This window comes from Cetorhinus maximus, chromosome 31 (assembly GCF_964194155.1).
Source record: "Cetorhinus maximus chromosome 31, sCetMax3.hap1.1, whole genome shotgun sequence".
NCBI classification, from domain to species: domain Eukaryota; kingdom Metazoa; phylum Chordata; class Chondrichthyes; order Lamniformes; family Cetorhinidae; genus Cetorhinus; species Cetorhinus maximus.
In genome coordinates, this window is record NC_135909.1 from 12,247,269 (window position 1) to 12,274,951 (window position 27,683).

The 27,683-nt window shown below is 44.3% G+C and overlaps 3 protein-coding genes across 3 annotated transcripts in view; 1 reads left to right on the forward strand and 2 right to left on the reverse strand.

Moving 5' to 3' along the window:
• The window catches only part of LOC144670420 (histone H2B-like), a 528,756-nt gene that overhangs the window by 131,774 nt on the left and 369,299 nt on the right, over positions 1–27,683 (reverse strand). The gene's annotated exons all lie outside the window — the stretch shown is intronic.
• Positions 1,054–2,370, reverse strand: LOC144670264 (histone H2B-like). The gene is made up of 2 exons (XM_078532751.1): positions 2,353–2,370; positions 1,054–1,717 (listed from the first exon to the last, which is right to left on the reverse strand). Exons 1-2 carry the CDS (start codon positions 2,368–2,370, stop codon positions 1,355–1,357), a joined length of 381 nt encoding a protein of 126 aa, XP_078388877.1. The 3' UTR covers positions 1,054–1,354.
• On the forward strand, positions 14,189–14,581 carry LOC144670378 (histone H2A-like). The gene has a single exon (XM_078532858.1). It carries the CDS (start codon positions 14,189–14,191, stop codon positions 14,579–14,581), a length of 393 nt encoding a protein of 130 aa, XP_078388984.1.

A 27,683-nucleotide genomic window follows, 5' to 3' on the forward strand; every position in this document is an offset into this window, starting at 1 on the left:
CATTGCGCCTTTGCGGCAGCTGCCCCAAGCTTTAGTGCTTCCCTCAGCACGTAGCCCTGGACCTTGGCATGTGCCAGTCTGCAACAGTCAGCCGGGGAAGACCAGCAAGTTTCAGGCAGACCAAAGGGTGTCTTTCACCGAGTTGATGATCCTCCAGCTGCAGTTGATGTTTGTCTCAGTGCGTGTCCCTGGGAACAGCCCGTAGAGCAGAGTCCTGCTTACAGAGATTTTCACAATCTCACACTTTCACAAAGAATGAGGAAATCCTCTCTCATTCGCTTCTCTTACATCTTCGGGAGGAATGGTGCTGCGGGCATTGCTGATTGGTCACATTGTGCTGCCTCTCAATGTTCATATCACCAATCAGATATCTACTGAACTCACCAATCCGGAGACTCCACGGAGTGAGGGCGGAAAATACCGGCGCCAAATTATCAGATTCCAACCGATTTTTTTCAAATTTTAAAAGCCCGCCAAACTTCTCAAAAAACAGGACATAATATAGTACTAATTGTAAAGAGCTAATTCAGTATACGAATGTTAGATTTACTTAATCTCGCTCTCTCCTTCCCTAGTCTACAGTTTATCTCTGTCCGTTTCTGATTTTCATTCTGGGTTAATCTGTATCTAAAAACAAGCCGAAAATATCGGCGCCAAGTTTAAGGAATCCAAACTTTCTTTTTATTCGACATCGAAGACGGACGATATATTTATAAAACAAAAAATAGTGTTCAGATAGAAATTCCCATTAATGGTTAACATTTTATCCCAAGTTCCAGATTTGCTTTTAGAATCCGGAATCCATTCGGGGTTAATTTCGATCCTTTATGAAACCCCTTAACCAGCCGGCAGAAAGTCTCATTTACACAGTTCTGCAAACGGACGGTTTATTGTAGATATTCGACAGTCAAAGGTTAACATTTTTGGTGTAAATTTGCCAGCGTTGAGACTGAAGTTTCCGACACAACCGGGGGTGATAGGAAATGAACTGATCGATTATTGAGACCAAACTTGACCAGAACTGGAAACTGTCGCATTTGCTTCTATTCTCTCTCTCTCCAAAGCCAGGGAAAGGGGCCGAATATGAACACGTCTGAGTACAAATTACAGAGGGTCAGCGGACAATCATTAATTTATGGGCCATTATTAACAACAGCGAATGTTTGAACAGAGTGATGAATCTACATTAGACTGAAAGTAGGAAACAAAACTAACAGAAAACATCATTCGAATATGTTCAAATTAGAAACACGACAAATTAAACATTGAGATGATATAGCTTTCTCGGAGAGATTGTGGGTGGCTCTTAAAAGAGCTCTTGTGTTTCGGGTGTTGTTCAGTCCATTGTGGGGTTTTACTTGGAGCTGGTGTACTTGGTCACCGCCTTTGTCCCTTCCGACACGGCGTGCTTGGCCAGTTCCCCGGGCAGCAGCAGGCGCACGGCGGTCTGGATCTCCCGGGAGCTGATGGTGCTGCGCTTGTTGTAATGGGCCAGGCGGGAAGCCTCACCCGCGATGCGCTCGAAAATATCGTTCACGAACGAGTTCATGATGCTCATGGCCTTGGAGGAGATGCCGGTGTCGGGGTGAACCTGCTTCATGACTTTGTAGATGTAGATGGAGTAACTCTCCTTCCTCGACTTTCGCCGCTTCTTGCCGCCCTTTCCTGCCGGTTTACTCACCGCTTTCTTGGCGCCCTTCTTAGCAACTGGTTTCTTCTTTTTTTTTGTAAAAATATACTTTATTCATAAAATATCTTCAATCACATTCCGAACCATTTCAAAAACAACATTACAAGGGTACAATCCAGGTTAAACTTTTACAAAATGTATCACCAGGTGCATCAGTACAAACAATATTACAATCATTTACAGCCTTTCATTTTGATCTGTACAGCCCGAGGGGCTCTAAACAGTTCCCAGTCTCTCGGTGCGCTGTGGTAGAAAGGTCTTGACAGCGACCCTTCCCCATTGCGCCTTTGCGGCAGCTGCCCCAAGCTTTAGTGCGTCCCTCAGCACGTAGTCCTGGACTTTGGATTGTGCCAGTCCGCAACAATCGGTCGGGGACAACTCTTTGTGCTGCAAGACCAACAAGTTTCGGGCAGACCAAAGCGCGTCTTCTTCTCTTCAACCATCTTCAATCTCAATTTCAGACACAGAAATAAACCAAACCCCTTCCGTCCGCTCATTAAATAGACAGTCTGACAGATATATGCTAATGAGGAATGGGGGAACAATGAATCTGATTGGACATTTTAAAATCAAAACGGGACTTATTTTGTGTTTTCTTTTGATTGGATAGCTAAACCGACCAATCACATTTAGGTTTCTCCACCAATCATAAGCCTCCTTACTACAATCAGGAAATACATTTTCCAAAGCCCCTCTCCAGCCGGAGTTTGTCAGTGTGTAAAGATACACCGGGAAATGTCGCCTGGCTGTCGGTGCGAGGGGTTGTCCGGGAATGTGGGTTCATTCAGGAACTGTGAGTGTCTGGTCTTCTTCTTATCGTGTCCACGGACAGTCTATACATGACAAAACAAAAACAGAATTACCTGGATAAAACTCAGCAAGTCTGGCAGCATCGGCGGAGAAGAAATCAGTCAACGTTTCGAGCCTCCATGGCCCTTCGGCAGAACTGCAGCATAGTTTCAACAAGGGAGAAATATAAATTGGTTTAAGGTGGGTGGGGGGCGGGGGGGAAGAGACACATTGAGGGTGTGGTGTGAGCAGATAATAATCAAAAGATGTCAGAGACAAAAGGGTCAAAGAGGTGTTGAAGGTGGTGGTCTTTGTCTGAGAAAAGTGCTAATTAAGAATGGAAAACAGGATATTCAAAGTACAGCTCTAGTGGGGGTGGGGTGGAAAGACTAAAGGTTTTAGTTTTAGATTTAAAAATAATGGAAATAGGTGGGGAAAGAAGAATCTATATAAATTATTGAAAAAATAGCGGGTGGGGGGGGAAAGAAACGGGGTGGGGATGGGGGGAGGGGGAGTTTAAGATCTAAAGTTGTTGAATTCAATATTCAGCCCAGAAGGCTGTAAAGTGCCTAGTCGGAAGATGAGGTGCTGTTCCTCCAGTTTGCGTTGGGCTTCACTGGAACAATGCAGCAAGCCAAGGACAGACATGTTGGCAAGAGAACAGGGTGGAGTGTTAAAATGGCAAGCGACTGGGAGGTTTGGGTCTTTCTTGCGGACAGACCGCAGGTGTTCCGCAAAACGGTCGCCCAGTTTGCGTTTGGTCTCTCCAATGTAGAGGAGACCGCATTGGGAGCAACGAATGCAGTAGACTAAGTTAGGGGAAATGCAAGTGAAATGCTGCTTCACTTGAAAGGAGTGTTTGGGCCCTTGGACGGTGAGGAGAGAGGAAGTGAAGGGGCAGGTGTTGCATCTTCTGTGTGGGCATGGGGAGGTGCCATAAGTGGGGGTTGAGGAGTAGGGGGTGATGGAGGAGTGGACCAGGGTGTCCCGGAGGGAATGATCCCTACGGAATGCCGTCAAGGGGGGTGAAGGGAAGATGTGTTTGGTGGTGGCATCATGCTGGAGTTGGCGGAAATGGCGGAGGATGATCCTTTGAATGCGGAGGCTGGTGGGGTGATAAGTGAGGACAAGGGGGACCCTATCATGTTTCTGGGAAGGAGGAGAAGGCGTGAGGGAGGATGCGCGGGATATGGGCCGGACACGGTTGAGGGCCCTGTCAACGACCGTGGATGGAAAACCTCGGTTAAGGAAGAAGGAGGACATGTCAGAGGAGCTGTTTTTGAAGGTAGCGTCATCAGAACAGATGCGACGGAGGCAAAGGAACTGAGAGAATGGGATGGAGTCTTTACAGGAAGCGGAGTGTGAGGAGCTGTAGTCGAGGTAGCTGTGGGAGTCGGTAGGCTTGTAATGGATATTGGTGGACAGTCTATCATCAGAAATTGAGACAGAGAGGTCAAGGAAGAGAAGAGAAGTGTCAGAGATGGACCATGTGAAGATGATGGAGGGGTGGAGATTGGAAGCAAAATTTATAAATTTTTCCAGGTCCCGACGAGAGCATGAAGCAGCACTGAAGTAATCATCGATGTACCGGAGAAAGAGTTGTGGGAGGGGGCCGGAGTAGGACTGGAACAAGGAATGTTCCACATACCCCATAAAGAGACAGGCATAGCTGGGGCCCATGCGGGTACCCATAGCCACACCTTTTATTTGGAGGAAGTGAGAGCAGTTAAAGGAGAAATTGTTCAGTGTGAGAACAAGTTCAGCCAGACGGAGGAGAGTAGTGGTGGATGGGGATTGTTGGGGCCTCTGTTCAAGGAAGAAGCTAAGGGCCCTCAGACCATCCTGGTGGGGGATGGAGGTGTAGAGGGATTGGACATCCATGGTGAAGAGGAAGCGGTTGGGGCCAGGGAACTGGAAATTGTTGATGTGACGTAAGGTGTCAGAGGAATCACGGATGTAGGTGGGAAGGGACTGGACAAGGGGAGAGAGAAGGGAGTCAAGATAACGAGAAATGAGTTCCGTGGGGCAGGAACAGGCTGACACGATCGGTCTGCCAGGACAGTTCTGTTTGTGGATTTTGGGTAGGAGGTAGAAGCGGGCCGTCCGAGGTTGGGCGACTATCAAGTTGGAAGCTGTGGGAGGAAGATCTCCAGAGGAGATGAGGTCAGTGACAGTCCTGGAAACAATGGCTTGATGTTCTGTGGTGGGGTCATGGTCCAGGGAGAGGTAGGAGGAAACGTCTGCGAGTTGACGCTCAGCCTCCGCGAGGTAGAGGTCAATGCGCCAGACAACAACAGTACCACCCTTGTCAGCGGGTTTGATGACAATGTTGGGGTTGGACCTGAGAGAATGGAGTGCAGTGAGTTCAGAGAGAGACAGATTAGAATGGGTGAGAGGAGCAGAGAAATTGAGACGGCTAATGTCACGCCGACAGTTCTCAATGAAAAGATCAAGAGAAGGTAAGAATCCAGAGGGAGGGGTCCAAGTGGAGGGAGAATATTGGAGGTGGGTAAAAGGATCCGTTGAACGGGGAGAGGACTCCTGCCCAAAGAAGTGAGCACGGAGACGAAGACGGCGGAAGAAGAGTTCAGCATCATGCCGAGCCCGAAATTCATTGAGATGAGGGCGTAACGGTATGAAACTAAGTCCTTTGCTGAGCACTGAACGTTCAGCAAGGAGAGGGGAAGGTCAGGGGGTATAGTGAATACGCGGCTGGGGCTGGGATTGGAAGATGGGGTGAGGATGGAGGGACAAGCAGGGGTGGAGGGTCCCAGATGGGTGTTGGAGTCGATGAGTTGTTGGAGCTTGCGTTCCTTAGCACTTGAGAGAAAGAGAAAAAGTTTCTTGTTGAGGCGACGGGTGAGGCGAAGAATAAAATGAAACTGGGGGCACGCGCAGCTTTGAAAAAGGGTGCGGCGGTGCTGCTGGAGGGAGAGGTCGAGTGTGTTCATATGGCGGCGCATGGCGCTGATTCTGGATCTCAGAATGCGACGGCCCAGCCAGAACCGGACACATTGTTGCGCCTTGTTGTTGAATTCGGCAAGATCTGCAACAGTGCAGGGTTCCTCTAGCGATAGGCATTGCAGGAGATGTTGCATTGTCTGTGGCTCAGTTCCACATTCACAAGTTGTCGGACTGGTTGTATATCCCCATTTGCTCAGTGACACCTTTGAATGACCTACACCAGTCCTAAGTCTGTTAAGGCACTTGCAGGTTGCCCAGTTGCAATTAGCTCCTGGGGGAAGGCTTTCATCCGGTAGAATTTCCATCGCTGGGGGTTGTTTGAGACTGGCGAGCCAGTCTTTCCACAAGGCGATGCGGGCTTCAGATGGGGTGGATTGTAATGGAACAACACTGTTCATGAAGCTCTTCCTTGACTTTAGGTGGCTGGGTGTAGGTGTATGACCATGTAGAGGGTGCCTCTCATTTGATGTTTGACGGAGTCGCTCTTTCTTGCTGGCTATCGTTCTTCTTATATCAGGGGGAGCGATACCCGCCTGGATATATAGGCTGTTGGTGTTTGTTGGTTTTAAGCAACCTGTGATAAGTCAGCAGCTTGCATTCAGATCGACATCCATCTTCTTAGCATGAGTAGATCTTTCCCATGCAGGGCAGGCGTATGCGGCAGTGGAATAGCAAAGAGCAAGTGCAGTGGTTCGCAATGTTTTCGGGCTTGCTCCCCATTTTGTGTTAGTGAGCTTATTCAGGATGTTCTTTCGTGCGCTCACTTTTGCCTTTGTCTTTTTGATGTGGTTCTTGAAGCTGAGGCATCTGTCAAGGGTTACTCCTAAGTAGATAGGGTGCTCGCAATGTGTCAGTGTTGCTCCACACCATGTTACTTTAAGCTGGCGTTTGGCTTCACGCTTTCTGAGGTGGAATGCACGAACTTGTGTCTTTGATGGGTTTGTGCGAAGGTGGTTTTCTTCATAGTAGGATTTTAGTCCCTCCAAGGCCTCAGAAAGTGTTTTCTCCACGGTGTTAAAATCAGTGCTTTGGGCAGTGGCACATAAGTCATCAGCATATATAAAACATGTCTGGTAATGTGATTGATTTACTCACTCTCTGATTCTGTGTGTGTTTGGAAGGCCGTGGTGCAGTGTGCAAGTGTTGGGTTTATTCTGTATCAGTGACTTGATGGGACCATGGCTTAGTGTTGGGCTCACTTGGCATCCTGAAACTCATTGTGCATCTGTCCGTTATTGGTGCCACTACCTACCCCAGGGCAATTAGGAACGGGCCTATATCCCATGAATGAATAAAAAAGCAAAAATCTCCTACAATAACCAGTGATTACTAACACTTGAGACGTTTGTCAGAATTCAGTCTCCCTGAAAATTGTTCCAATTTAGAGTTAGGTTCACATTTTCATTTCCCATTGACAATCAGTTTTTCTTTAATTTTGCAGCCTTATCAAGTGGTTTTTATACTCATAAATGTTTAAAAGTGTCAGACTTATCAACTGCTCTTTAGACCTGTAATTACCTGACCTTGTGTAGTGAGTGAGGAGATTCCCCACTGGGTCATGCAAAACAGGAATCTGGATGGAAATTAATTCCAATGCCTGGAAACCAGGTAGAATACAAGTCTGAATTTCTAATTTACATCCTTAGTCGATCAGGCTTCTTGCTAGGAGCGTGAACTTGCAAAGTGGTGTTTGAAACCAAACAAACCACACTAGATCCCTCTTTATTTGTGAAGGTAATTCCAAGGAAAGCAGTTATATTTCAGATGGAGAATTGAGATGGGTACCAGACACAGCTCAGGACAACTAAACCTGCTCTCAGAGAGTGTAAGGGATAATGGGGAAGAGGATGGCAGATAAATGAATCCCAATATGGAGTTATTCATATTACAGTTGAAACCTCATCAGTAATCAGCACTGGATTAGAATAGCCCGGACTATTAACCTCGGGAAAGGATGGATGTTGAATGGATATGATCAATGTTAATAAAGAGAATCAATTTTTCCCACGTGGAAAGATAATTTGATCTCGTTGGACAAGAGAGAAATAGAAAAAAGAACAATAGGAAAATTAAATAGGCCGGTGGGGAAGAATATGCCAGTGGGAGCAGCTCAGCTGCTCTTGCAGAGAGCTGGCACAGATACTATGGGCCGAATGGCCTCCCTCTGCTGTAACAATTGTGAGATTCTGTTCTATATATTATGAGTGTAAGCCTGACTTATGTTTCATATAAAATGTGTTTCAACTGGAGTTAATAGCTGTGGGTATTAATCAGATATTATGTCAGAGTTTTGGATTAGAATTCCATCTCTGCGAACATAATCCTGAATGTCCGTATATCATACATCCTGGGAAATGTATTAGATTGTAAGATCAGCTTCATGCAGATTGTAGATACTCTGAGGTTTGGGGAGTGGTATGTAATGCATTGTTCAGTCTGCAGTCTGGGTACAATGTTGGGATTCATGCAATATCTTACAACCAGGCACTGTTTGTCTGCCCTCTTTGTTATTTAATCTGTATTTGAGGTTCTACTTTTGATTCAGTGACACAGGGCCTTGCAATCTGAGGGGTGTGTACTTTTGCTCTGCGATTTAATAAGGGCCCACACAGGAGCTTATTACACAAAATTAATACTCGTGATTGAGGATCATATAGTAGCATTGATCAAGGATTATTTAATGGACAGAAACAGTGTCGGAATAAACAGGACACTTTTGGATCGGTAAGTTCGAACTTACTCTTGATAATACATGGTCATCTGTTATTTACAACCTATACTGGTGACTTAGATGGGGACTGAATGAAACACAATCAAGTTTGTTGATGATAGGAAATTAGGTGGAAAATTAATCTGTGAGGAGGACACAAATAAAGCTGCTAAGGCAGATAGACAGGTTGTCTGAGTTGGCAAGAACATGGCAGATAGAATACAATATGGTGATGTGAGTGTGCCCAGTTTGTAGGGGGAAAAAAGAACATTTGTGAATGTGAGGGACTGGAACATCTTTGCACTCAGAGGGAGCTGGGTGTCCGTGTACATGAATTACAGAAAGTTAATCTGCAGGTACAGCAAGCAGATAGGAAGGGAAGTGCTGTGTTCACATTTGTTCCAAAGGGTTGGAATATAAGAGTAAAGCAGTCTTAAAATTATACAGGGCACTAGTGAGGCGACATCTGTAGTACTTTGTCTCCTTTCATAAGGAAGGACATACTTGCTCTAGAGGGAGAGCAATAATTGTTCATTAGATTGGTTCCTGGAGCAAGTGGTTTTCTTATGAGGAGAGATTGAGTAGACTCGGTGTGTATTCCCTGGAGTTTAGAAGAATGAGAGATGATCGAATCGAAACATATAAAACTCTTAAGCGGCTTGTTAGGGTAGATGCTGAGAATATAGTTCTCCTGGCTCCGGAATCTAGAACATGTGGTCACCATCTCAGATCACAGCATTGGCCATTTTGGAATGATATGAGGAGAAATGTCTTCACTGAAAGTTTTTAGGAATCTTTGGAATTCTCCACCCCAGAGAGATTTGGAAGCTCAGCCATTGAGTATGTTCATGACAGAGGTCAATAGATTTTGGATACTAGGGATATAAAGAGAGTGCGGCAAGGTGGAGCTAAGGCAGAAGATCAGTCTTAATTTTTTTTTATTTTTTATCAGTCTTAATGAATGACGGAGCAGTTAAATGGCCAAATAGCCAATTCCAGCTTCTATTTCTGAAGATCCATCTATTCTGCTCGATGTAAGATTCAGTTTCATTCTGCACCAGTCAGTTTCTGGTACTATATGTAAAGGTGGGATCAATTGTATGTCTGTCAGCACCTGGCACGGGATGTGTGATTCAATCTGTATCTGTGATTCATGAACCTGAATGTGAGTATGTGATTCATTCTCAATTTGCCTTTCTATTAGTATTATATTTGAATGTGTCATTTGTATCTGTCAGTCTCTGGTACTGTACATGTGAGAGATTCATTCTGTATATGTTGGTCTTTGTAATGTGTGAGTGTGGAATTCACTCCGTATTTACTGCTCCGTGATACTGTGTGTGAGTGTTTTGTCCTTATATAATTGCCAGTCTTTGGTAATTTGTGTCTGTGTGGGTCTGATTATGTAACTGTGAAGCTCTGGTCTGTTGTTAAGGCATTCTTTCTGTATCTATCAGGCTCTGGCACAGAATGAGAGTTTGGGACTCAACCTAAATTGTTCATTGGTACTGGAGGTTCATTTTCTATCTGTCAGTCTCTGGTCGTGTGTCTGTGAGGGGGTGTGTTTGTCTTTGTGTGTGTGTGTGTGTGTGTGTGTGTATGTGTTTGTCTATGTGTAATTCATTCTGTATCACTCAGCCTCTGGTACTGACCATACGTGTAGGACACTGGCTGTATCTGTCAGTCACTGGTGGTGCATGTAACTTTGAATGGAGGATCCTTTCTGTAAGTGTCAGCATATGGCACAGGGTGTGAGTGTGGGATTTTAAAAAATATTGTTCAATGGTCCTGAATCTAAATATGTGAATCATTCTGAAACTCCCATTCTTCAATAGTGTGTGTGAGTGTGACTATGTGAGTGTTTGTGTTTGATGTGAGTTTGTCACTATCTTTCACTGTCAGTGGTACTTTACGTCTGTGTCACATAGATGAACTATTATTCAGGCTCAGGGATTTTGACTGATTGTAGTATTTAGTAAGTATCTGTCAGTGTCTGGTACTGGACATGTCGTTAATAATCATTCTGAATTAGTCAGTCTCTGTTACTCTGTGACGGTGTGAGATTCATTGCATAGCCTTCAGTTTCTGAGACTGTTTACAAGTCTAGGTTCAGCCCATGTTGAAATTTCAGAACAGAAACAGCCCATTGATGTTGTAGCTTTTAATAAAGTAATTGTGAGTTTGACCTAGTATTAAATCCCTTTCTGTGCGCACACGATTGTGAAAGCTCAGGTATCCTTCGATCTAACCTCCATTGCTGTGTAAGTGTAATTCCCTTTGTAATAATCAAATTGATACATTTTCATTCAGTCTGAGAATTTTACACTTGCCTGTTGTGCTCAGTTTTTTCTGTGAGAATGAATACAGTATCTGCCATTCTGTTACTCTGAGGTTTTCGGATGGTATGTGGTCTCTATCTCAGTCTGTACTAATCAAATTGTTATTGTATCCTTGAGGTTAATGGTCTAGCTGAGTTTCAAACCGGAATCTGAGTTTGCAGCTGAGGTTATACTATCTTTCAGTTCTCTCTTGGTATTTAATTTAACTCTTCTAACCTTCTCACCCCATAGGAATTGGTCCTTGTTCTACTACAGAGAAAGGAGTTAGCTGTTTGGTGAGTATCTGGTAAGTGGGTGAGGGCTATTCTGTCCCCAAGGTTTAAAATAGTACACACATTAATGGTAAAGTTAATAAATATGTAAGAATAACTGAATAGTATCATTAAGTATTTATTGAAAACACATTAAGGATGGCATAACAGGTAACGTGCCTAGGCTGCAGCATGTGGGAACTCCAGGATAACATTAAGACCCAGAGCAAATGTCTAAGTGTTCGTGGCTTGATGAACTTTAGCTCAGAGTCATTGAGCTGGAGGCTGAGCTGCAAACTCTGTTAGACATCAGGGAGAGGGGAACTTACCTTGATGTTTTATACCAGGAGGCAGTCACACCATTTAGAGTAGGGTCTTCTGATTTGGTCAGGGACAGGAGGGTCTGACTGCGAATGAGGCAGGTAATGGGACCCAGCGGGCAGGAGTGTGAGCCTCTGCAATGGTCCAATAGGTTTGATGTTCTCCCAGCTTGTTTGGATGAGGGCAGTGGCTGCAGGGTAGATGAGCAAACTGACCATGGCACCGTGGTACAGGAAGCCATTCAAGTTGGGGGAACAAAAAGGAATGTAGTGGTAGTATGGGGCAGTATATTGAGTGGGAATGGCACTGTTCTCTGTAGCAAAGAGCGAGAGTCCAGACTGCTGTATTGCCTGCCTGGTGCCAGGGTTCGGGACATCTGCTCAGGGCTGGACAGCAACTTGCAGTGGGAGGTAGATGATCCAGTAGTCATAATCCATTTAAGTACCAACAACATAGGCAGGAGGAAGGAAGCTCTGCATAGTCAGTATGAGGAGCTAGGCACAAAATTAAGAAACAGAAGCTCAAAAGATTATTACCTGAGCCATGTGCAAATTGGCATTGGACAAATCAGATTAGAGAAATGAATGCGTGGCTCAAAGGCTGGTGTGGGAGAAGTGGTTTCTAGTTCATGGGGCATTGGCACCAGTTTTGAGAACCTGTACCATTGGGATGTTCTACTCCTGAACTGTGCTGGGGCTGGTCGCATACTAGGGAAGTAGCAAGGGTTTCAAACTGAATAGTGGGAGCAAGGGATCATATTTCCAAAGAGTAGAGACAAGGCAAGAAAGAAAGGTATTAATATGGGAAATGGTAAACGGACCGTGACAGGAAGGGACATTCTCACATTCCTATTCAATACCAGAAACTGACAGATACAGTCTGAATTCTACACTCTGATTGCGGATCAGATGTTGGCATGTCCAGCATTAATCTCAAACACAGACCGGGTTCTGGGAGTGAATGCGAATTGCACACTCGGATAGCAGCACAGACTGAAATATATACAATCAATGCCACACTGATTTACAGCGCCAGAAACTGAGAAACTCATGAGTGAATCTCATTTCCAGTTCCATAAACTGAGAAACTCATAAGCGAATCTCATTTCCAGTTCCATAAACTGACAAGCACAAGATACAGCAGACACACACTGTACCACAGCTTCAAGAACAGAATGCACCCGCTGTACTCTATCCCCCTGCCTCACACAGTATCCGAGTGAGTAAGTCACACGTTAGCAGAGGGTCAGAGAACCAGAAGGAATCCTGCATCCCCGGACGGTCCCTCGCACCGACAGCCAGGCAACATTTCCCAATATATCTTTACACACTGAGAAACTCTGGCTGGAGAGAAGCCTTGTAGAATATGTTGCCTGGTTGCAGCAAATGGGCTAATGATTGGTGGAGAAGTCGAAATCTGATTGGATATTTAAAGACACCAATCAGAAAAATACGAGAGAAGGGAACAGTCATAGTTTTAAAACAGTGTCCAATCAGAATCACGGTTCTCCAATCCTTCATTAGCATAGACCTAGGAGACTGTCTATTTAATCGGCGCTCGGAAAGGATTTGGTTTATTTCTGTGTCTGAAAGTGACGATGGTTGATGAGAAGAAACCAGTTCCCAAAAAGGGAGCCAAGAAAGCCTTAAAGAAACCGGTAGCAAAGGGCGGCAAGAAGCGGCGAAAGTCGAGGAAGGAGAGTTACGCCATCTACATCTACAAAGTGATGAAGCAGGTTCACCCCGACACCGGCATCTCCTCCAAGGCCATGAGCATCATGAACTCGTTCGTGAGCGATATTTTCGAGCGCATCGCGGGTGAGGCTTCCCGCCTGGCCCATTACAACAAGCGCAGCACCATCAGCTCCCGGGAGATCCAGACCGCCGTGCGCCTGCTGCTGCCCGGGGAACTGGCCAAGCACGCCGTGTCGGAAGGGACAAAGGCGGTGACCAAGTACACCAGCTCCAAGTAAAACCCCCGAACTGACTGAAAAACACATTCAAAACACAACGGCTCTTTTAAGAGCCACTCACAATCTCTCTGAAAAAGCTATTTCATCTCAATTTTTACTTTGTCATGTTTTAAATTTGAACATTTCGAACTATGTTATTTTCATGTTATTTCCATCATATTCGGGCTAATGTAGATTTATCACTCGCTCAATTCTTAGGTCCTGATAAAAATGCACCATAAATGAATGTCTGCCCGCTCACCCTCTGCGCTTTGTTCTCAGACGCGTTTATATTCGGCCCCTTTCCCTGGCTTTGGAGAGGGAATAAAACGCAAATGCGTCAGTTTCCAGTTCTGGTCAAGTTTGGTCTCAATAATCGATCCGTTCATTTCCTATCAGCCCCGCTTGTGTCGGAACCTTCAGTCTCAACGCTGGCAAATTTACACCAGACATGTTCGCTTTTGACTCTCGAATATCTACTATATACCGTCCGTTTGTAGAACGATGTCAATGAGACTTTGCCGGCTGGTTAAAGGGTTTCATAAAAGATGGAAATTAACCCCGAATAGATCCCGTATCTGGAACTTGGGATAAAATGTGAAATAGTCCCATCAGGGACGGGGAATTTTAAAACTTTGTCTTCAGACCGAGTTCACTTTCTACATAAGACTTTCTACATGAAACGTATTTCTTGTTTTATAAACCTATCGGCCGCCTTTTCGATATCGAAAAGCGTAAATTTGGAGCTGTTATTTTCGGCTGGTTTTCAGGTTCAGATAAACCCAGACTGAAAATCAGAAACAGACAAATACAGATCAACCGTAGAATAGAGAAAGGGAGAGCGAGATTAAGTAAATCGAACATTCGTATATTAAATACTGAATTACCTATTTCCAATTAACACTATGTTCTGTCCGGTTTTTACAAATTTGGCGGGCTTTGAAAATTTGAAAAAAAAATCGGTTGAAATTTGGCGCCGGAATTTTCCGCCCTCACTCCGTGGAGTCTCCGGATTGGTGAGTTCAGTAGATATCTGGTTGGTGATATGAACAAAGACGCGGAACAAAGTGACCAATCAGCAATGCCCGCAGCACCATTCCTCCCGAAGCTATAAGAGAAGCGAATGTGAGAGGATTTCCTCATTCTCTGTGAAAGTGTTTGTGAGATTGTGAAATGTCTGGAAGAGGAAAGACCGGCGGTAAAGCTCGATCCAAGGCCAGATCTCGCTCCTCCCGGGCTGGACTGCAGTTCCCGGTGGGCCGTGTTCACAGGCACCTGAGAAAGGGCAACTATGCTGAGCGTGTGGGTGCCGGAGCCCCGGTCTATCTGGCTGCTGTGCTCGAGTATCTGACGGCTGAAATCCTCGAGTTGGCCGGTAACGCGGCCCGGGACAACAAGAAGACCCGCATCATCCCCAGACACCTGCAGCTGGCCGTCCGCAACGACGAGGAGCTCAACAAGCTGCTGGGAGGGGTGACCATCGCTCAGGGCGGGGTGCTGCCTAATATCCAGGCCGTGCTGCTACCCAAGAAAACCAGCGCCGCTGCGGCCTCGAAGACCAAGTGAAGCGGCCATTCTTTAATCTAATACCCCAAAGGCTCTTTTCAGAGCCACTCACAGAGTCTGTGAAAGGGCTGCTCACTGTGTGAGCTCATTTCATTCTGGTTCTGAAGAAGCGTCATGCCCATTCGAAACGGTAACTCTGTCCCCACACAGATGCTGCCAGACCTGCTGAGTTTTTCAGCATTTTCGTTAAAAATTCTAGCTTCGCTGCAAAAGACAGCCGCACATACCTTACAACCCGCTTTCAATTCCGATTCCTTACCTGATCTGTTTATAACAGGCGGATAGAAAGCTATTGATGGGCGAAATCACCGTGAATACCGACAGTTCCGGGTCTCTCACATAAACATCATGAACTGTATGGGTTTTATTCAGGTCACGGATCAATAGATATTGTAGGGAAAATGGGGTGAGTCATTTTTCCACTAAATTGGGAGTGACAGAGTGGGGTCTGGGTAGTTGTCAAGTGCCTGCTCTCTCACCCAGACAGGCAAAGGGGTCTGTAGGCCTGCCTGGAAATACACCGCTCCACTCCCCATTTCAAACATCAACAACCTTAACATATGAACTAATAACCGAAAGATGACGAAATGATGCTAAAGCTGTGTTAGATTCATCTGTAGATTTCTCTGTCCCGTTCCCAGGTCAGTGCTCTTAATGTGACGTTTTGGGTGGCTCTTAAAAGAGCCTTTGTTGTGTGTTTGGTAGAAAGGGTCGAGTTGTTCAGCCGCCGAATCCATAGAGAGTGCGGCCCTGGCGTTTCAGAGCGTACACCACATCCATGGCAGTGACCGTCTTGCGCTTGGCGTGTTCAGTGTAGGTGACCGCATCCCTGATCACATTCTCCAGGAAAACCTTCAGCACCCCGCGAGTCTCCTCATAGATCAAACCCGAGATCCGCTTGACACCGCCACGGCGAGCCAGGCGGCGGATTGCTGGTTTGGTGATGCCCTGGATATTATCACGAAGCACTTTGCGGTGCCGCTTTGCTCCGCCTTTCCCCAATCCTTTACCTCCTTTCCCTCTGCCAGACATGATGATAGTTCACTCAGATCACTGCAGACTATGAGAGACGAGCTGCTTCACGTTCCTCTTTTAAACAGCCCGCCCCGACCTGACTGAGAACGGGACAGAGTGAGAGGCGGGGCGGGGAGCTGTCAGCAATATCCCCGCCTCATTCCAGTCGCTTCTACAAACAGACAAACAGTCTGCTTCCATTTCTAGGACAGGTTCTATTCCATTAACACACAACTCCCCTCCCAGAAGCATTGAGACTTTTACTAATCCCTCTTCCAGCTGAATTGGAGAATATAATGTGTTTGGGTTTGAGTTGTGACGCGGGGTTTGGCCAAGGTTGAGTTGGAGAGATTTGCAATCTACAAGGCAGTCAAGAGGTGTGAGGATCAGGCAGAGAAGGAGAACTAAGGTCACAAACAGACCAGCCTCTAAACCAGTTAGTTTGCAGGTATAACAAATGAATGGGACTAAGAACAAGATAAAATCGCATCACGGGCCTGTAATTTAGTTTATTGAGCGGGAATTCGAAAAGTTTTGCAAAGATTGAACCGGTCAGTGAAAGTGTCTGTCTAAGAACTGGAAATGAATACCGGCTGAAATGTAAACGGTTGGTATTGAATTAGTGACAGCAAATCAATTATTTTAAGGGAAGTGTTGGTGTAGTTATTTCAGACAAAACTTCATCATCCCTTCCAGGATAAGTTGCATTTTTTTATTGTTCGGAACTTTGTGGATATCTACACGGAGCCGTTGTAGTTGGTCACTATCTTTGTCTGTTTCACGGCCCGTTCCCCGGGCAGCAACAGACCTTTTCCTGTCTCGATGTGTCCACAGAAACAGCTGGAGCCAATATATTGTGGACTGGTGCCATCTGCTGGCTGGACGTGAGACGTACAAAGAGGTAACTTCTTTGGGGACCGATTGAAGGATACGTTATCTTTCACAATTGTGTTCACAGTGACAGAGATTTAATACTCAGCCAAAGATGACACACATTGTTTGCTTTAAACCTACCATATCAGTGGCCTGATGTTCTGCTGGAAATGTATGTGGAATGAATCCAAACTTATAATTAGTCCCAGAGACTGAAAGTTATATAATGAATCCCACACTCACACAGAAGCAGAGAATAATTCTCAGGCACATTTTCAGTGCCAGATGCTGAAAGATACAGGCTGTTCACTGCACTCACTCACAATAGTTGAATCTGAGTGATACTAAAGAAATATAACAAACCAATTGTACCACTGAGAGATTTAGAAAGAGTACAAGCATCACATAGAGTAACAGATGCTGACGGATACAAATGGAATACCACACACTAACACACACACACAATAAGCTCCACTTTCACATACAATACCAATGATTGGAAAACTCCAATTGAATCTCACAATGTTTTATAATACCAAAGATTGACAGATGTAAAATTAATCCCACTGTCAGATACAGAATGAATTTCATGCTCACAAACGGAACCAAGTGATGAAAGAAACATATGATTCCCACACTTACTTTACAATATCACAGATACAGAGTGCCATTGACCGATCTGTATTGAATCTTATGCTCACACACGTTACGAGAGTCTGACATGTATGTACCGGATACAGAGTGGATACTACACTCAAAATCCTGACTTGGAAATATATCACTGTAACTTCACTGTCACTGGGTCAAAATTCTGGAACTCCCTTCCGAATAGTACTGGGGATGTGCCTACACCACATGCACTGCAGAGGTTGAAGAAGGTATCTCACCACCACCTTCTCAAGGGCAAAAAAGGATGGACAATAACTGCTGGCCCAGCCAGCGAAGCTAACACCACATGAATGAATTAAAAAAGGGCACCAAAGACTTCAAATTCAGAATGATTTCCATGTTCAGATACAGTAGTACTGACTGATAGGATTAAACACACACACACCATTAAGAAATTCAGAATGAGTCCCAAACTCATTTGCATTACCAGAAAGTTATTGAGAACAAACACTTCCACACCTACAGTTCTACTTTAAAAAGTGTCCCGACGCTCATACAGTACCAGAAAATGCAATGTGCCTTCTGAATATGACACAGGTATAGTGTACCAGAGAATGACAGATACAGAATGACTGCAGCACTCACTTTCAGTAGCAGAAGCTGACTGATAGAGCAAAATTCTTCCACACATACAGTTCCACTGACAGTTTCAGAATGTAACCCACCTCTCTCAGTATCAGAAAATGAAAGATAGGAATGGAATATAACACAAATATAATGTACAAGAGAGTGACTGTTACAGAATAAATCCAAACATACTGGCAGTTCCGCTGACAACGTCTCCACACTCACATACAGTAACCAAAACTGACAGGTTCAGAATGTCTCTCAGTTTCACACAGTACCAGTGAGTGACATAGATAATAAATCCCACGTTCACAAAATGGGCCAGAAAAGGCCAGTGAAGAATGTATCTCACTCTCAAATACAAAACAACGGTCTGACGGTTTCAGCACAACATTATAACTTCTGCTTGGTACAATAAAATATTATGAAATGTCATCTCCACCGTTAGTAATTCCAAATACCTCCCTTCGCTGTCCAATAAAATGTGAACGGTTCTTGTCTGTTCTGTCGCTCTCTGAGTGTGCTGACATCTACTGGCCAGAGCTGAGAAGTGCAACAGAGCGGAACTTTTTTTTATTAATTCAATGGATATGAGATTCGCTGGCTCGGCCAGCATTTATTGTCCATTACTAAGTGAAGGTGGTGGTGAGCTGCCTTCCTGGTCCGCTGCAGTCCCTGTGGTGTGAGGGAGGGAGTTCCAGGATTTTGATACAATGACATTAACTGTGTGTGTTGCAGAAACAGCTCAATATGAGGAATTAGTGATGGGATGTGATAGGGTGGACATAGAGGTGTCAACAATCAATTCAAAGAGAATTCGATATTATCTCGTTATCCCACTGAGTTGGTAGAATTTGGAACTGGCTGTCATATTGAGCAGTCAAGACGATTAGCACAGCTGTATTTCAGGGAAAGTAAGAGAAGCATAGGAAAGGGAATAGATTTCATGGAAAAACAGGTAATATTACATAAAGTAAACTGGGTTGAAGATCGTTAGCAATAATGTACCAATGTGTCCAAATGGCCCAATGAAGCATATTCTTGGTAGAATGAATACCGATTTTCAAAGTACCTCAGAGACTCACAGATATTTAATGAATCCTGCACTCACATAGTGTACCAGAGACAGAGCAATGCAGAGTGAATCCTACACTCACACACATCCCCAGAGACTGACCAATACATAATGAATCCCACACTCACATAGTGCACCAGAGACAGAGCAATGCAGGGTGAATCCTACACTCACACACATCCCCAGAGACTGACCAATGCATAATGAATCCCGCACTCACATAGTTTTCCAGAGAGAGCAATGCAGAATGAATCACACATCCCCAGAGGCTGACAAATACATCATGAATCAGACACTCAAATCCTTTACCAGGGATTGAGCGATACAGAATGTATCCAGCACTTATACACATCGAATGTTAGAATAATTACACCACAGAGAAAGCCCATTCTGCCCTTTGTGTCTCTGGTGGTTCTCTGCCAGGGAAACTCAACTGGTCCTGATCCCCAGCCCTATCACCACAACGTGGCAACTCTTTTCTCTTCAGGTTTGTATCCAATTCCCCTTTGACAACTCCGAGTTTACCATGTCTCTTCCACACTCTCAAGCAGTGAATTGCAGATCCTAATGACTCACTGTGTAAAAATAGTTTTCCTCATGTCACCATTGGTTGTTTTGCCAAACACTTTAAATCTGTGCCTTCTCCCAACAGGAACAGTTTCTCGCTATCTACTCTGCCTTGGACACCTTGTAACCACAACTCCCCCAATCTACCCATGTAACTAAAGCCCTTCATCCTCACAACCATTATCATAAAGCTTTTCTGCACAGTCTCTAAAACCTTCCCAAATTTCCAAAAGATTGGTGCCAGGAACTGAATTGATAAAAGTGTCTGTGTCGGATCCACTGCCTACACAGACAATTCGTTTCGAGAGAGATTCTAAATTTAATAATATTTAAATGTTTGTTAGATATTGCCATGTGCAGCGAAAATCCTGCACACATAAGTACAAGGGCCAGGCAGACATATAATTCACTCCACAGTAACATAATGGAAATACAAAAGCTACATTCTGTGAATGCTGGAAATCTGAAATAAGCACAGAAAATGCTGGGAATTCTCAGCAGATCTGGCATCATCTGTGGAGAGAAACAAAGTTAATGTTTCAGGTCGTGGCATTTCACCAGAACTGGGAAAAGTTTGAATTGTAATTACATTGATATAGGTGTAATGGGGGAGGGTGGGAAACAAATAAAAGGGGAAGATAGGGTAGAAGATGGGAGGCATTCAATGGCAAAAATGTTGGTGGGGCGGAACCAAAGAGAGCAGCAATGGGACAAGTAAAGAAATAAAAGATGTGCCTAAAGGAGGTATGAATGGTAGAATAATGAACAGCTGACACCCGAGACTAAAACAAGAAAAACAAGACACATGCAAACAAAACAAAGTCATTGGGGATAAGGGGGTGGACATCATGATCTAAAAGTTCTGAACTCAATGTTGAGTTCAGAGGCTCTAAAGTTCTAACTGAAAAGATGAGGTGTTGTTCCTGGAGCTTGTGTTGAGCTTCATTGGAACATTTCAGCAGACCGAGGATAGAGATATCAGCAGGAGAGAAAGATGGAGACTTAAGATTGCAGGTCGTTGAAAGTTTGGGATCATGCTTCCGAAATGGAGGGGAAGTTTCTGTCTTTCTTTTAGTAACATAATGCATCTCACACTCAAGCACCATATCACAGTTTAACATATACAAAGACCACCTCATGCACTCATACAGTACGAAGGCCCAATTCAGGTTGAGTCTCAAACTCACAAAGTATCTCAGAGGTTGATAGATACAAAGTGAATACAACAGGAGCACAGACTGACAGATATCGAATGTATCCCACACTCAAACACAGTAGCAGAGACTTCCAGAACCTGCACTATTTTGTTTTTGTACTGACAGATATAAAATATGTCACACAGTCAAACCAGAGACTGACATTTAAAGAATGAACCCAAAATTCACACACAGCATCAGACTGAGATTTACAGAAAGATACAACACAGTCACACACATACATGAGATGGAACCCACACTCACATGCAATAATATTGATAAAATGCACAGTGAATCTTGTATCCATGTATCGCACCAAGAGACAAAGATCCAGAATTACCACCAAACTCACAAATACTAACAGAAAACAACAGACACAAAATTATTCCCACTCTCAAATAAGTTATCATGAACTGATGAAGAATTAATCCCACACTCTCACACAATATCAGAGACTGACAGTTCTCGAATAAGTCCAACATTCATGTGTGACACCAGAGACTGATAGTTAAAGAATGATTCCACCCATCCCCCACGCACATACACTACCTCTGAGAGATACATTGAATCTCAGATGCACAAGTAGTACAGAGACCATCCGATGAAATAAGAGCTCCCCAATCAATTCCAATTCTGGGGATAGATAAGTGCAGAGTGAATTCTGCCCTCACATAGACCGCCAGAGACTGAAAGATGCTGAATGAATTTGACACTCTCAAAAGGTTCCAGAGACTGAAGGGAAGGAATTTAACCCCACACTCACATACGACACCAGAGACAGAGCAGCACAGGATGTTTTCAACGCTGATATAGAGTACCAGAGACTTAGAAATATCAAATGAATACTACTTTGTCGTACAGTGCCAGAGACTGTCCAATATTAAATTATACTATACTCATATAGATTGTGGGAGACAGAGCGACACAGTCTGAATCCTACTATCCTCACAATACCACTGAGTGAAACAGAGTGAATTCTAAATTCACACAAAGTATCAGAGTCTGAGAAGTGAATTATTTTGCCAACACTCACAGGGAATACCAGAGACATTCAGATACAGAATTAATCCCACTTTCATTGACAGTAACGGGGACTGAGAGATACAGAATGATTCCCACATTAACATTCAGTAACAATGATTGATGCAGAATTAATCCCTTCACCTGATTGTCACACTAGAACAGGGAACTTCTTAACACAACATAAGACATCTTAACACGATAGACAGCATCGTGAGACCAGGAATAAAGCATTTGCTCAACAAAAAACGTCATCACAGAACAGCAGAGAATATCTTCACACAATAGATGATACTTTTGCAGATCAGGGAACATTTTAATAGAACAGAGGATGCTTTTTCACAAGATGAATCATATTTACACAAACGGAAACACATTTGCACGACAGGGAAGCATTTTACACAACAACAAAGAACATTTCTCAACAGCACAGCAGGAAAAATATGTTTAAAAAGGGAAGCACTTCAAACCATCATACAACAGTAGATGTATATGGGCATGGAGCAGAGTGGTGCAGTGGAAGCATGCTGGGCCCATAACCCAGAGGTCAATGGATTGAAACCATCCTCTGCAATTTGCGTTGTCATCAATAGCAAAGAAGCATTTTCTGCTACCCACAATCATGCCTATTATTTACATCAGTGTCTTGCTTCCAGCACTAAAATTCAATCTTCAACAAATCTCTAGTATGGTGTTTATTCATAGACGGACACAAGCTGTAAATCCTGCAAACAAATCCCAGCCAATTGTTGCCGGAGTTCACCGGTAACGGTTATTGGCTTAGTACAAAGAGGAGAAGAGTCAATTCTCTCTTCACTCTAAATTCGCTTTATTCACGTTGTTAGATCTTATTCATATAGCTTATACGTCTGGTTAGATATACACATGCAGTTTGCACCAGGTGCTGCTGTCTTATACTCAAACTAGGATCTAAACGCACATCCACTAGGTTTCTCTGACACTCCCTGAGTGGTTACAGAATATAAAAGCTAATACCCGAAAAGGAGAGCTGTCGCTGGCCAGGCGTTCCATTCTCTCTCTCTTTCGACACCATCTCTACGTTGCTGACGTAGGTTCTTCCATTTCCGCGATGGTTGTTCTCCGGAGTCTTCGCTGGCACCACGCCCGAGATTCTCCACTCTTATACTGAATCTTATCTCTTCAAGCTGTGCTGTCTCTCTCCCGTTGGTTCAGGCTTGCTTGCCTAGTCTGTGGCATCTTCTCATTGGCTCTGTCCCAAGGACTTAGGTAGCATTACCTCATTACTCCTTTTCTAAACAAGGACTTGTGTCTTATCACGTTCTCTTTGTTTTTCAAGAAACTCAGCTAATTCAAACCCGCTCCAGCCAGCTCAGGCCAGTGACTGGACTCAGGTTACTTCAGGTCAAAAGTTGATTTGCCTGTGTCAGCAGTTCGGCTGCAGCCCCTGGACAATACATTGCATTCCCCGTTCCCTCAGCCCATTGACCCCAAGTAACTAGCACAGGCGCAATGGCCTCAGTGGCCACCTCTTATTCACTATCACCATATGATTATCTGAATAGAAAAAGCTGGAAACAATACATTGAAGGTCATATTTTTTAAGTTAAGTCACGGGATGTGGGCTTCGCTGGCTGGGCTGGCATTTATTACCCATCTCGAGTTGCCCTTGAGAAGGTGATGGTGGGCTGACATCTTGAAGCGCTGAGGTCCATGTGGTGTAGGTACACCCACACTGCTGTTAGGAAGGAAGTTCCAGGGTTTTGACCCAGTGATAGTGAAGGAACGGCCGATATATTTCAGAGGGGAGCTTAGTTGCAGATTTTCCGATCAAATGGACACCCTGCAGTAATCCACCATGTATATTTGAACAGCAGCGTTCTCCCTGTGACATGAACCACCGAGAAGAACAAAACTCTCAGCATAGCGGAGACAGCAAATAGACAGTTCATCATTATCTGGACAGGAATCGTCATCCACTCTTACTAACTGGCTTAAACAATGGAATTCCATCCTCATTATTAATAATATTAACAATAATAGTGAAGTTTCATTCCTTCGGGCTTGCATTAGGTACAGATTACACCAAATTATTATTTGAGTGTCTCTGATTGTTTCCTGTCTTGTTTTACCAGTTAATAGCTGATGGGAATTTAACATGCTCAGTTTACCACTCATTACGTCCTTATTGGCCTTACTTGAGGTGATAACCAGCTGTATGTGACCTTTCTGCTCGAACTGAATGTCTGTCTTGAACATATTGCGGTCGCTCATTGCCAGATGCTCATTCACTATCATATTGTTAAGTCATTCTAAATTCCAGTGAGTCTAGATCCAACCTGATCAACCCTTCCTCATTAGAAAACCCCCTCAGTTGAGGGAATATCCCAGTCACCTTGCTGGGGAACTATCTTCAATACAAGTATATCCATCCTCCAGTAAGCAGATCAAATCAGCACCCATTATTCTAGGTGTGGTCTCGCCAATGCCCTGTACAGTTGCAGCACAACCTCTCTACTTTTCAATTCCACTCCCCTTGTGAAATAGACCAATATTCCACATGCTTTCCTAGTTATTTCCTGCATCTGCATGCTAATTTTGCAGTCAGCATAAATGGTTTTGAATTCTATTTTCATCTTCATTGCATTTGAAACTCGCTTTGATTTTCCTTTTGTCAGCACCTGTCAGGTTCCTGTATCTGAGTCCCATCCTTCCCCAAGCCGCCGGGGGGTGAGGAGCTTCTCATTGCTGCATTGCTCTGTTTGCTCAAATCAACAAAGACCCAATTCCCACCCGACCTGTTCCTCACACGAAGGTGATGAGAGTGTAAGATCTGAGCGACGTGAAGTATCCAATTGGAGAGTTACATCCTGGCGACAGGAATCTCTCTCCACAGCTGCTTTCGGACCTGCTGAATATTCCCCGCATTTCCTGTTTCTGATTTGTGCTTCGTTACAGGAGTTATTTATTTATACTGACAAGTCGGCTTTTCTGTGATCTTCTCACAGGCGAGTTCGCAATTCACATGCTTTAAATCCGTCCATTTTCACACACATCATCCTCCGAAATGTCTTTCAAACCCTCCCTCCCCCGCATCACCAACCCACACACCACGACCCCCACCCCTGTCCCCCGCCGCCCACTAACACCTCAGGTAGTCTCAGCGTTTCTTAGGAGTTCGCCAGAACAAGGGGATCACAGAGTCTGACAGAGAATATAAGCGTTTAATCCACACCCACACACAGTAGCACTCAGTGATAATGAGTAGATTACACAGTCACAGACTCACACATACACTCGCATACACAGATATGTACAGAAACACAAACACAGAGCCATTGGGAGATTCAGAATGAGGAGATTCAGGAACTCGCTTACAATACCAAACGCAGAATAAATGCCACACTCATTTACAGTACCGGGAGCTGACTGTCGGAACAGAATCAATTGTGCACGGACAGTTCCACTGATAGACTCAACAAGTGACCCAAACCTCATAGCATATCAGAAAATGCGAGATACAAACGGAATATGACGATGATATATTGTATCAGAGAATGACCGATACAGAAATCTGGTCCTGTTACTGGACTAGTTATCCAGAGGCCCCGTTAATGCTCTAAGTCCATGGGTTCAAATCCCACCACAGCGACTGGGGGAATTTGAATGTAGTTAATAAATCTGGAATATAAAGAGTGTCTTATTGATAGTGGCCATGAAACTATCACTGATGGTCACAAAAAGCCACCTGGTTCACTAATGCCCTTTAGGGAAGGAAAGCTGCCAACCTTACCCGGTCTGGCTACGCAGGAATCTAGGCCAACAGCAAAGTGGTTGACTCTTATCTGCCCTCTGACAGCACAGTGGGTGTACGTACATCACAAGGGCTGCAGCGGTTCAAGAATTCAGCTCAGCACTACGTTCTGAATGGCATTGAGCGATGGGCAATAACTGCTGGCCTAGCCTGCGGTGACCACATCCCGTGAATGAATAAAAAAAACCCTACGAATCAGACATAGACCGTTTATGCAAACTCTCTGTTTTCTGACAGCCAGCCAATCTTCTATCCATGCTTATATGTTACCCCCAACACCGTGACCGCTTTTTTCCATCCGCAATAGCATTTGATGAGGCACCCTGTCAAATACCTTCTGGAAATACAGGTTCAGTACGCCGACAAGCTCCCATTCATCCACAGCACATGTTGTTCACTCAAAGGACTTTTCATTAATTGGTTAAACATGATTCCCTTTTTAAAAAACCATGCTGAAACTTCATGATTAACTAGACAATGCGTATTTGATGCCTGGGTCCATGACACTATGGGTAGGACTGAGCAACCCGCAGTACTTGTGGAGACAAGGTCACATCTTCACATCGTGTTATGTGGCACTAACACTGCGCTAAATGGGATCAATATTGAACGGATCTAGGAAATCAAAACTGGTCATCCATGAGGTGCTGAGGCCCATCATTGTATTCGACCATAACTGGTAAACTCATGGTCTGGCATATCATCACTCCAACATTCCCATCAAGCAGGGGAATCAACCTCTATACCGAGGGTATGCCTAAGAATAAGAATTTACCACAGATATTCAGATACCGAATTAATCCCACTTTTCCCAATAGTAATGGGGCCTGATAGGCACAGAGTGATTCCCACATTGACGTTCAGTACCACTGACTGACACAGAATTAATCCCACCCTCACATACAGTACCAGACACTGACCCATAAAGAAGGAATCCTGCTCTCACAAACTGTTCCAGAGTCTGAAATGCAGAATGAATCCTACACTCACAAACACTACCTGTGACTGACAGATACAGAACAAATCTCATTCAGGTACAGTAGCAGAGTTTGATAGATACGTCATGTATCCCACAATCACATTTACTGCCAGAGATTAAGTGGTGATGATGACAGTAATCCCATTGTGGTTTAACCAGAGTTTTACACAAGAACCTGAACATCTGGGTTTTTTTTTTCTTTCACGAGACATGGGCGTCTCTGGCGAGGCAGCAGGTGTGTCCTGTTCACAAAAACAAGAGGGCAAATCTAACCCGGCCAATTACCGCCACATTAGTCTACTCCCGATAAAAACAGTGACGAAAGGAGTCTTCGGCAGGGTCATCAAACAACTCTAACTCAACAGAACCTGTTCTTTGATGCTTAGTTTGGGATCCACCAGGGCCATTCAGCCCCTGACTGCACTGCGGCCTTGGCCCAAACATGGACAAAAGAGCTGAACTCAACGGGCGAGATGACAGCGACTGCCCTTGACATCAAAGCAGCATCTGACAGGGAACATCATGACTCCAGGAAGGAAATATTTTCCCACAGAAAACATCCTCACAGCACAACAGAGAACAGAAAACATCTTTACACAACAAGACAGACCTTTACAGAACAGAGAAAACTTTTGCACAAGACGGATCATATTTACACAGGCGGGGTCACATTTGCACAACAGGGATACATTTTACACAAACACAGTGAAGATCTGTCAGCAGCAGAGTCACAGTTCCACGACAGAAAGAACAGTTGTACAGCAGAGAGCACAGTTACAAACAGGAAATACAATGAAAAACAGGGCCTATCTTTATGCAGCACACAATACCTGCAAAGAAATTCTGACTTGCAGCTCCATGCTGGTTGTGAATTCCCCCTGAACAAAATTGTTGAACCACATAAAGGCCCATTTTCTCCTCAGTGAAACTCCTAGAATACAGTTTAAATGCAGTCAAATAAAAACCAAGCTGTGGGGTTACCAGCTCTGTCAGTTCTTTCAGACAATATTACAACAGAATTCACCAGCCAGCAACCTGAACCCACCAGCATGGGGTTACCTGAATTGCTGCTTTGGGATAATTTCAGAGTCAGATTACATAGGCAAACATGTGGAAGGTCTGTATTTATTCTCCCCATTTGTGCAGCGTGAATCAATTCTGAATAGTAACGACCCGGATTCTCAAACCTGCTCCCGATTTCAGTAAATCGCACCTTCCAGAGCACAGCTCTTCATTGTTTTCCTTATGCAGCCCACATATTGGACCAAAAGCCACAAACGATGATGTTTGGCTGGGGATTGAACCCCCCACTTGTCGCAAACCAATTCAACAAAAATCCCTAATTAAGG